The 11496-nt window shown below is 45.3% G+C and overlaps 1 protein-coding gene across 1 annotated transcript; it reads left to right on the top strand.

Moving 5' to 3' along the window:
* Window positions 1-1006: 1006 nt before the first annotated feature.
* On the top strand, window positions 1007-7425 carry LOC110541679 (zinc finger X-linked protein ZXDB-like). The gene is made up of 3 exons (XM_060375489.1): window positions 1007-1041; window positions 1937-2079; window positions 2140-7425. Exons 1-3 carry the CDS (start codon window positions 1007-1009, stop codon window positions 4611-4613), a joined length of 2652 nt encoding a protein of 883 aa, XP_060231472.1. The 3' UTR covers window positions 4614-7425.
* The last annotated feature ends 4071 nt before the right edge of the window (window positions 7426-11496 follow it).

Genomic DNA, 11496 nt, shown 5'->3' with positions numbered 1-11496 from the left:
CTCAACCTTGGCCAAAGGAGCTGCTTTTTGTTTTGTTTTTTTTTTCCTGCAGTGTACAGAGGTGAGCAGGGGTGCATGCAGAGGCTCATCCTTGGTCAAACTTCTGAGAATAAACAGCCCTTGGTGTCAGCCCTGAATGAGACATCTGTCCCCTTAGGCTCAGGGAAGGTCACAGAAGAGGAGACAAAGAATGTAAGAAACTGCCTATGGGGAGGACTGCTGTGAAGCATTCTCTTCTGCACATGACATTTGGCCATCGATCTCAGGGACACACTGTGTGTGACAACACCTACACAAGACCAAGCCAGTCCCCTTTCCAGTGTGGACTGAGGAAAGAGGCTCAAGGGGGCCCATCTCACTGCAGGAAAACTATTGGTCCTTGATGGATGTTGGGGGAGGTGGCATGTGGCCTCTGGTAGAATGCCCAGGCTCAGGTGCCTGGTCCCAAGCTCGTGTGCCTATGGGCTGCACTGAAAATACTAGTCTATTACACTTTAATAAAATCAGAAGCTGAGAGATGTGAAGGTGGGAGGGGATGTGTGTGGGGGGAGGGGCTGCCTGGGGAGTGTCAGGAGGCATTGAGGGTGGATGTATTCAAGACATATTGTTTGTATGTAGGAAATGGTCAAAGCGTGATTATCAAACCTGCCCTTAAACAGGTTTTAGAGTTTTATATGCAGGGATGTCCTCAAATACTAGGGATCTTATTAAGGAGAGTCAGGCAGGAAGCATACATCAACCACTCCATCCTGGAAAGGAGTATCTTCCCACTGTCTTTGTCCTAAAGAGAGTCACAGGGAGGGAGCCTTTGCTCGTGCCATCTTCTGACGAACTGCTGCCCTAAAGGGGACTGGAAGGGGCCCCAAAGGCCCGGGACAGCTTTGATAGCATGTTTGTCACTCTTGTCAAGTGCCCGACCCTACTGGTCTGTAGCACTTAAGGCAGTGAGGGCTTGAAAACATGCCGGTGGTGCTGTAGTTCAAAACTATAAATCAAATACCCCGGCATGCAACAGAGAGCACAGCGACCACCAGCCCACAGGTATGAAGATTCTCGACTTGTTCTCCACACGGGCACGGTTTGAACTACATAGCTCCATACAGAGGGCATTGCTTAGGGATGTGCACCCTAAAGCACTCAGCAGAGAGAACCGGGAAGCAGGCAGGGATTTGCAGATGTCCTTATCAGTGGCTTCAGGTGCCAGGTTTCACACCTGTGGGCCAAAGGTTCCAGTCTGCACTTGGACCCATTTTGTGACTCCTGCCCCAGGAGGACCAAATCCTAACTCTGTGAAAAACTTTAACCCAGCATGTGGCTCCTGGCAGGCCATTCCGAGTATTAGAAGTTACTGGGAGCTCCCCCTCCCACATGTGATTGTGTGTGTGTGTGTGTGTGTGTGTGTGTGTGTGTACCTGTGTGTATTCGTGTGCGTGTGTTTGTGTGCGTGTGTGTGTGTGTGTGTGTGTACCAGCGCGAACCAGGCAGCTCCACCAGAAAGAGTAGCAGCGTGGAGGTAGTTTAGTTTACGCAGAAGGCACAGTTTGTCCTCTCAGAAAGTTCTCCCCTGCATCCAGCAGTAAAGCGTTTGCAAGCCCCTGCAAGGTGCCAGGGAGCCCAGTGAGGCGTGATAAGAGGCCGCGATGCGTGTGCTGGATACACACAGGAAGATGGGCTTCCAGTTGTTTTCATTGGCCAGGTGTCTAGGGGCCCTAGCCGCCTTCTGGACCAACTGTCACTCTCCCCTGACTTCGGAAGACCTTGATTACTTTGTCACACAGACCGTGCAAGTTATTTACTCGCGCAGGACTCGGCCTCTGGGCTGTCTCTCAGGTTGCAAAGACTCGGTCCCGGAATATTTAAACCATTGTGGCGTTAAATACGTTTTAATATCTGATAGGGCCAGTTTCTGCGCATTGCACTTTTTTTTTCCTTTCAGGAACGTGTTCGGGCCCGCGGCAGGGGGCGGGGTCGCGCCTTCGCCTCAGCTCTGGTTCCAGCCTAGCCTCACCGGCGCCGCGATGGAAATCCCGAGGCCGCTCCCGGCTCGCGGGACGCCACAGGGCGGCGGCGGCGGCGTCGGTGGAGGCGGCGGCGGCGGCGGCGGCGGTGGAGGCGGCGGCTGCGTCCCGGGCGGTGGAGGCGGCGGCGGCGGGGGCGGCGGTCCGGGCGGCGGCGGCGGCCGTGGCGGCTGCTGCCCCGCGGGTGGCGGCGGGGTCCACCGCGCCCCGGACTCTCTGGCTCGTCAGGCCCCCGCGCGCTGCCTCCTCCTGCTCCGGGGGACCCAAGATGGCGGGCCGCGGAGCGCCGAGGCCCACAGGGCCTCACGGGGCCTGGGCCCGAGCCCCAGCCCCGACCGCTCGGCGCCGAGGCCGGATCACCGGAGCGGCGGCGGCGGCCGTGGTGTCGGCGGCGGCCGTGGTGTCGGCGGCGGCGAGGACTTCTTCCTGTTGCTGCTTGACCCGGTGGGTGGCGATGTGGAAGCAGCGGGCGCGGAGCAGGCCAGAGGGCCGGGGTGGAGGGAGGAGGCCCGGGCAGGCCCGCGGCCCGAGCGGCGCGACAGCGGGGCGACCCCGGCGGGCCGGCCCGAGCCGGGGCCCCGCCGCCTGCCGGCCGTCGCGGCTCCGTCTCCGCTGCCCGCGGCGGGCCCGAGCCCCGGCCCGGCGGCGGCGGCGGCCTTCGCGGGCACCATCACTCTGCACAACCAGGACCTGCTGCTGCGCCTGGAGAACGGCGTCCTCACCCTGACCACGCCCCCGCTGCCCGCCTGGGAGCCGGGGGTCGCGCCTTTCCCGGGGCAGCCGCCGCCGGGCGCCCTGGGGGCCCCGCAGGCGGGCCTCCCGCCCGCCGCCGCCGTGGGCGACTGCCCGGAGCTGCCCCCGGACCTCCTGCTGGCGGAGCCGGCGGAGCCCGCGCCCTGCCCAGCGCCTCCGGAGGAGGAGGCCGAGGCCCCGGCCGCCGCCCAGAGCCCCCGCGGGCCTCTGGTCGCGGGCCCGGGCGTGGTGCTGTACCTGTGCCCGGAGGCGCAGTGCGGACAGACCTTCGCCAAGAAGCACCAGCTGAAGGTGCACCTGCTGACGCACAGCAGCAGCCGCGGCCAGCGGCCCTTCAAGTGCCCCCTGAGCGGCTGCGGCTGGACCTTCACCACGTCCTACAAGCTCAAGAGACACCTGCAGTCGCACGACAAGCTGCGGCCGTTCGGCTGCCCCGTGGAGGGCTGCGGCAAGAGCTTCACCACCGTGTACAACCTCAAAGCGCACATGAAGGGGCACGAGCAGGAGAACTCCTTCAAGTGCGAGGTGTGCGAGGAGAGCTTCCCCACGCAGGCCAAGCTCAGCACCCACCAGCGCAGCCACTTCGAGCCCGAGAGGCCTTACCAGTGCGCCTTTTCTGGCTGCAAGAAGACGTTCATTACCGTGAGCGCCCTGTTTTCGCACAACCGCGCCCATTTCAGGGAACAGGAACTCTTCGCCTGCTCCTTCCCTGGCTGCAGCAAGCAGTACGACAAGGCCTGCAGGCTCAAGATCCACCTGCGGAGCCACACCGGAGAGAGACCTTTCCTCTGTGACTTCGACGGCTGCGGCTGGAACTTCACCAGCATGTCCAAGCTCTTGAGGCACAAGAGGAAGCACGAGGACGACCGCAGGTTCACCTGCCCCGTGGAGGGCTGTGGGAAGTCCTTCACCAGGGCCGAGCACCTCAAGGGCCACAGCATCACCCACCTGGGCACGAAGCCTTTCGTGTGCCCCGTGGAGGGCTGCTGCGCCAGGTTCTCTGCTCGGAGCAGCCTCTACATCCACTCCAAGAAGCACTTGCAGGACGTGGGCACGTGGAAGAGCCGCTGCCCCGTCTCCACCTGTAACAGACTCTTCACCTCCAAGCACAGCATGAAGACCCACATGGCCAAGAGGCACAACCTCAGCCAGGACCTCCTGGCCCAGCTAGAAGCTGCGAACTCTCTCACGCCCAGCAGTGAGCTCACCGGCCAGGGGCAGAGCGACCTCGGTGGCGCGGAGCTGGTGTCTCTGTTCTCTGAGGTGCCTGGCCACGGTTCTGCCGCGGTGCTGGACACAGCCTTGGTCAACTCTGGGATCCTGACCATCGATGTGGCCTCCGTGAACTCGACCCTCACGGGGAGCCTCCCTGCCGATAATAGCCACGGCCATAGCCATTCCTTAGGACAAGCGGTGGACCCGCGCGGCTTGAGGGGGACCCCCGGTGACCTCCCCCAGAGCCTGGATACCTCTCTCTTCTTCGGGACCTCGGTGGCCGGTTATCAGCAGGGCCCCTTAGACATGGATGACGTCTCCGCCGGGAACGTGGGGCTCTTTGGCTCTCTGGCTCTGAAAAGCTCCAGCCTGGAGCCCCAGGCTTTGACGCCCAGCAATAAGTTAACCGTGGACACGGAAGCTCTGACTCCCTCCAGCACCCTGTGTGAAAACAGTGTCTCAGAGCTACTGACCCCGGCCAAAGCGGAGTGGAACATGCACCCCGAATCGGACTTCTTTGGCCACGAGGAGGAAACCCAGTTCGCCTTCTCCCATCCAGCAGGAAGCCATGGTTCTCAGAAAGAAACAGACCTCATCGCGGTGACTGGCACCCCGTTTTTGGTATGAGCCCTCGACTCTGCCTGTTTCCTGCCTTGAGGCTCGTTTTCCTTACACTCAGATTGGAGGGTGTTCTGGACTGAAAGCTTGCGTTGCCTGGGTGCAGTCCTTTCTGGCTGCTTTGCCAAGGAAGGCACCTGTGGACTGCGGTTTTAGAGATCTGAATGCTGGTCTGGAGTCTGGAACTGATGAGTTCTGTGAGCAAGTCCCTTAACCTAGCTGAGCCTTAATTCATTATTTATAAAAGTAGGCATTTTGTCTATGATTTTCCTATTTCCTTTACAACTGTATTTTCATTCTTTGATGTAATTTTAAAGTATTTTATAGTAGTTACATATGATTCTAATGTAATGAAAAGGGATTTGATCCCTTTGAACTTTAAATGATCAGAGATAGGAAAAGTGGTGTTTTAACTTTTAATATGAATCTTACCTCATTTTTCACACTACTCATAATACCAGTAGCCTGTTGTAATGTCTAATATTATTTGGTTGTTTGTTCTTTTATCAGTCTTCTTTTGTTGTCTTTCTATAGGAGGTTTTAATTTAAAAAAAAATATCAGGGCTTTGATATATAACAACCATTCTAAAATATTGCCTAGTTAACAATGAAAAAGTGTCCTTATATTAGTCATTTAGTCTTGCCGAGCCTTAATTTGCTAGCTTTACAATGGTGATAGAAATGCACATTATTCTCATGCATATTGGATCTTTTTATGCTTGGGATTGTTTCTGACGGGAAAATATTATGTGTTTTGTCTTTTGTGAATATTCTTTAGTTTTCTTGCCTCCCTATTTTCCCTCTCAAAGTCTTACGAAACAAAAGTCAGCAAACATTTATATTGTAGTTTTAAAGCCAATATAAGTTTATGAGCATTAAGCATACATGGGAATTTATTCCTCACACAAGTTGTGGAGGAATTTTTTCTACAAAGTTCTTATTTAACATTGTTCAGAATTCCATTTGTCCAGTTTACTAATATCTACTCTGGATCAAAGCCAGCTCGTGGCCTGACTCTACTATTCTAATAAAATTTGGAAATGGACCAGAGGGAAGTGTTCATTTCTCTATCCCAGGGACCACATTGCTAGCCCTCCCTGGAATAAGAGGTTTGCTGACTATTTTGAAATACTGAAGATCTTAACATGAGTGCAACATTTTATGATTTATATAGAAATTTCATATCAAATATATATGAGATCATCAGTATCTTGATGAGAAAGTGTGAATTTCAACTGATATTAAAACTTTTCTGATATAAATGGATTTCATTTAGTAAATATTAATTATCTCTATATTTGTAGTTCAAGTCAAAGAAGAAATATTTCTACCTTTCTCATCCTGCTCGTAATTCCATGATAATTTTATTTATGAGCAATTCTTTTGTTCTGCCTCAGTATATACTTGTTCCCTTCTGCTTGTTCTGTCGCTGCCCCCTTGTCTTTGGTATATCCACCCTAGTCTGTACTATGTGTCGACATTTTTCTCTATTTAGACACTTCTTTTTGGTCCCCGTTGTGTCACCTGATCTAATTTTTAGTCACAATAAAATTATTGTGCACCAAGAAGGTATTTTCTGGATCCAGATTGCTAGTGTGTTTACAGGAGTCAGATGATAATGAGAACTTCTTTTTCTATAAGATACGATGACAAGTATCTCTTTAAATTTGTTCACCATGTTTTGTACTAGAAAATGGTTGTTTTTAAACACTCAAATCAATACTGTTTTGATGAGGATACTTGAAAACAATTTATAATACCTTGGCAATATATAATTTGCCACTTTCAAATACATTATGTACTATCTTTATAATTTTTAAATTGGTTAAACCTATTCAGTGAAAAGGTAAAAAGTACACATTAATTTGTAATTCAAAGAAGTATTCAGAATTTTAATGTCTTAAGCATCAAGGGTATTATTCACTTAGCACTTTCAGAAGATTTTTAAGACTATTTTAGAAATGCATTTCCATGAGTTAAAACAAACATTTTATTTCACAAAGAATGCAGAGGCTTGAGGTAAACATACACTTTATAAGCATTTATTAAGATATATAACCATAAAAATATTTTACACTGTCACTTTATTTCTTTTAAATTTCTTCCAACTAAAGACTATAATAAACTATTCTTATCTGTAGTCTATAGAATTTCCAAAGGATGCATTTTAATTTCTTGATGATTAAATAAAAATGTTGTTATCTTTACAATTTCTGTCCATACCATTGTCCTAGCATGATGGTGGAATGACTGTAATTACAGTCAGACATGCGACTATAAACATAATGACTATACTTCTGTGGTTGATATAGATTTGACATTTTAAAAAGATGAATCATGATTTAATTTTATCGCCATTGATTTTTGTGTTTTCAGTCTTCTTGATTTATTAAAATTTTCCAATTTAATTGTGTTAATAACAGAATGCCTTATAGAAAGGTTGTTTTTTAAAGTGCTCTGTTAAACCTATTGATCATATAAAATATGTTAATCTTGACATTTTGCCACTTATTTCATTATTATGTTAAATAATTTAAAGTCTTAAGTAGTATAAATAAAACTTGTCAGGTCATCTTTCAGGAAATGCTTCATTTTTCCATCCTGGAAAAGAAAAGGATTCAGTATAACAGAATATTTAGAATATTTGCTCTCTGTTTGGAGTTATTCATAATCCTTTAGTATTAAGCAAATCCATTTGGGGATTAAATAATGCAAAAATATAACTTTCGGACCTCATTTAAAATATTTCATAATTGAAATGTAATACTGGACTAAATTGTATATGTATATTGCTTTTTAAAAATACAGGAATTTTCCTCCACCTTTTAAAGGGAGTAAGTATTTATTTTTGCTCACAGTTCCATATTATTGTCTATTACACTGGAAAAAGTATAGCAACAGGAACTTGAGGGATCTGATCACATTTTTTATACAACCAGAAACAGAGAGAACAGCAAATGAATGCATGCTCATCCCATCTATGTTTGCTTTCTCCACTTACACAGTCCAGGATTCTTTCCTCAGAAAGTGGCAGCCCCATCCACAACCATGATGGAATGTCTACATCAATTACCCTAATCAAAATAATCCCCTAAGGATCCCAGAGGCCATTTTCCTGGCAATCCTAAATTCTGTGAAGTTGAAAACTAATACTAACCATTACAGTACAGCATTCCACAATGTTCAGGGATGAAAGATATGCTATGCTTGTACTGCTTTAAGATGTACAAAGTTCTCATAAATAGTTCATAGGTGTTACCACCTTCATTTTAGATTTAAAGTATGAAATGCTAAGAAATTTATGTGATTTTCATAATGTCTTAATTGTTACAAGTAGTTGGGTTTGGAGTAGTTGAAAAATGCTTCCAGAATCCTATCTGATGGTGGTTTTAAGCATAATACACTATTATGATATTATGGGTATCAGAGACCATAAATGTCACTCTCACCAAATCTTATTTTGGGTGCAGGAATAGACTCATTCTTTGTTTCTAATTTACCACTGAAATTGTTCTAGAAATATTTCCATCAGTGGATATAGATGCCCTTTAGAAATATTCAAAACCTTCCAGATCTGTTCAATGGTCCAAAAAGATACTTTAAAAATACATATCCCAGCACCTATGAGCATAAAATATTATTTATATTGAAAACTAAGACTAAAGCTGATACAGCAGTATTTTAATTGCTCATGAGGTAGCTGAAATTATTCACTAGGAATATCTCCTAGAGTAAACAAAAATTATTTTTATCAAGTCACCATCATTTTTCAGTGTAAATTTTGTATTATATTATACAGATAATTTAAAAATTATTATTTTATTTTTTGAGATTATAATTACATCATTTTCCATTTTCTTTTCATTCCTCCAAACCTCCATTTAACCCTCCTTGCTCTCTTTCAAATTCATGGCTTTTGTTTCATTAATTGTTGTTACATAGATATATGTATTCCTAATAAATATATCCTGCTCAGTCCAGATAATGTTGCTTGTCTATATGTTTTCAGAACTGACCACTTGGTAATAAGTAACCAGTTGTTGCTTTCTTCCTTGTGAAAGGCTGTTTCTCCTATTCTCAGCATTCCTTAGTTGCCTGTAGGTTTTTTTTTTTGTTTAGGTCAGTTCTCCTGGGCTTTCCCCCCTTCCACATTAGCATGTTTACTGGAGTCATCCTTGTTCAGCTCATGTTTAGGTAGTCATGTTGGTAAGAATTTGTGGGTGTAACTTCTGACATTTGTAGAAAACACAATCTGACAACAAATTCCCTGTTATTCTGGCTTTTAATTTTTTTCCAGTCCCTTTCCACAACGACCCCTGAGCTTTAGGTAGAGGAGATATGTTGGAGTTGGCACTGGGCTCCACAACTCTGCATTTTGATTGGAGGAAGTTTTTCTGCAGTAGTCTCTGTCTGTTGTCATGAGGTGTTTTCTCCATGAGGGCTGGGTGGGGACTACACTTACAAGTGTGTATAAGGGCAGATATTCATGATGTAGTTAGAGTTTATATTAGTTTAGTAAAGTAGTGGTTAAGGGTTCTCCTCTAAGATCCATGACTTCACCAGCCCTGGGTAGTTGGTTAGGCTTCCTGTACCAGGCATGATTTCCTTCTTGTTGTGAAGGCCTTAACTCCAGCTCAAGAGTTGTTGGTTATTGCCAACAAGATCGCCACTGTTTCATCTGCAGGGTTATCTTGTCATGAGAGCCACTGTTGGGCCTAACAGGCATTACAGCTGGGTAGATCTACTGGTCATTTCCCTTCCTTGGAAGTATGCATGGTGACTTCTAATACCATGAAAATCTTCAGAGAGGAGGATTTCAAGTCAGATGCAGCTTAGAGACCTTTAGGCTCAGTGTCCAAAGAACACGGTATCTTTTTTTTAATTCTTTAAAAAAACAATTTATTTTATGTACATTGATGTTTTAAATGCACATTTATCTGTGTGAGTGTGTCAGATACCCTGGAACAGGAGTTACAGATAGTGTGAGCTGCCATGTGGGTGCTGGGAATTGAACCCAGGTCCTATGAAAGAGCAGCCAGTGCTCTTAACCACTGAGCCAGCTCTCCAGCCCCATGAACATGGCATCTTTAGCACAGGAGACTTAACTTCCAGTTCTGAGGGGTGACCAAAGGCAGTAACAGTAGCCTATAATGTTTTAGGAGTCTCTTGGATAAACCTGACCAACAACTCAAAAGAAGGCTTCACATCCCTTGTGTTGTTAAATGGTCCTTGGTTCTTGGAAGAAGCATTGTCAGACCAGGTGGAAATTTTTCATTTATACTACATATGTGTATTTATACAATAACTTATGTATATTATAGTTATTTTAGGTAGATAATTAATAGTATAATTCCTTATGGCATTTCAGACATCCCTATTGTTACTTTACGCCCTTCTGTATTTATTTTCCACCACCTTCATAATTAAAGACCCCCATTTTTCACTTTCTCCTTCAGATCACTTGTACCATGCTCTTCCCCTCTCTATTGCTCCCTGAGACCTCATCCCAAATGTTCAATGGTCCCTTTTTACTTTTCCTGGTTTCTGTACTTCCTCCAGGAAATGTACACACATCTGAAGATTTGGAATTAGGAGTTTCAGATCAGAGAGAAAATACATTTTGTCTTTCTGGTCTGGCTTACGTTACTTCAATATGATCTTTTCTAGTTCCATTCAAATTTTTGAGATGTCATTTTTCCTTAGAGCTGAATAATATCCCGTAATATTTCTGTATCACATTTCCATTATCCATGTGTCAGTTGAAGGGCATTCAAGTTGTTTCCATTTCCTAGCTGTTGTGAATAGAGCAGTGAAGCACATGACTGATAATATATTTGTGGAGTAGCATAGCAAGTCCACTGGGCATATGCTAACATGTGGTATAGTTGGGTCATATGGTAGGTTGATTTTCAGAGTTTTGAGACTTTTCCACACTGATTTCCAGAGTGGCTTCAACAGTTTGCCATCCCACCAACAGGAAAGTACAGGAAAGGGGGTTGTTTCCCTGTACCCCACATCCACTCCAGCATTGGTTGTTGGTTGTTTTGTTGATTTTTCCTTTCTGATTAGACTAATCTGAAATTTTGTGGATTTGATTTGCATTTCCCTAATTGCTAGGGACTATGAACACTTTAAAAAGGTATTTCCTAGCATTTCTTCTGTCTTTTAAAAACCTGTTCAGGTCCCAACCCCATTTTTTCAATGGGTCCTTTGGGTATTTTGTTTGTTTTTCTGCTTTGTTTTGACTCTTGGTATTTTGAGTTCTCTCTCTCTCTCTCTCTCTCTCTCTCTCTCTCTCTCTGTGTATCTATTGTAGGATATTAATTCTACTGTCAGTATGTTCACTAGGCTTCCTCTTCACCTGACTGATTGTATCTTATAACTGTGCAGAAGCTTGTTAGTTTTATGAAATCCTGCTTATCAACTCTTGTTCTTATTCTTGGGCAGATAGATTCCTATTCAGGAAGTCCTTTCCTACACTATATCATGTAGGATACTGCCCATCTTTTTTTCTACAAATTTCAGTTTTTCGGGTTTTAAGTTAAGGTCTTTGATTTATTTGTAGTTAGTTTTAATTGGAAGTGACACATATGAATTGAATTTCATTCTTCTGCATGTGGACATTGAGTTTTTTCCATCAACATTTACTGATGATGTTTTATATTCTCCAGGTTATGTTTTTGGAATCTTTGTTAAATATTAAATGGCTGAAGTTACATGTACTCATGTTTAGGCCTTTGATTTTATTCCATTGGTCTACATGTTTATATTTGTACCATTACCATGTTGTTTTTAAGTACTGTGATGTATATTAAGGTATGAAATTATATTCCCTTAAGCAATGTTTTTTTCTGCTCAGGATTTTTGATTGGTTCTATATGAATTTTAAAAT

Source organism: Meriones unguiculatus, chromosome X (genome assembly GCF_030254825.1).
Source record: "Meriones unguiculatus strain TT.TT164.6M chromosome X, Bangor_MerUng_6.1, whole genome shotgun sequence".
NCBI classification, from domain to species: domain Eukaryota; kingdom Metazoa; phylum Chordata; class Mammalia; order Rodentia; family Muridae; genus Meriones; species Meriones unguiculatus.
The sequence above is the reverse complement of the archived record's forward strand: the minus strand, read 5'-3'. Positions and strand labels throughout refer to the sequence as shown.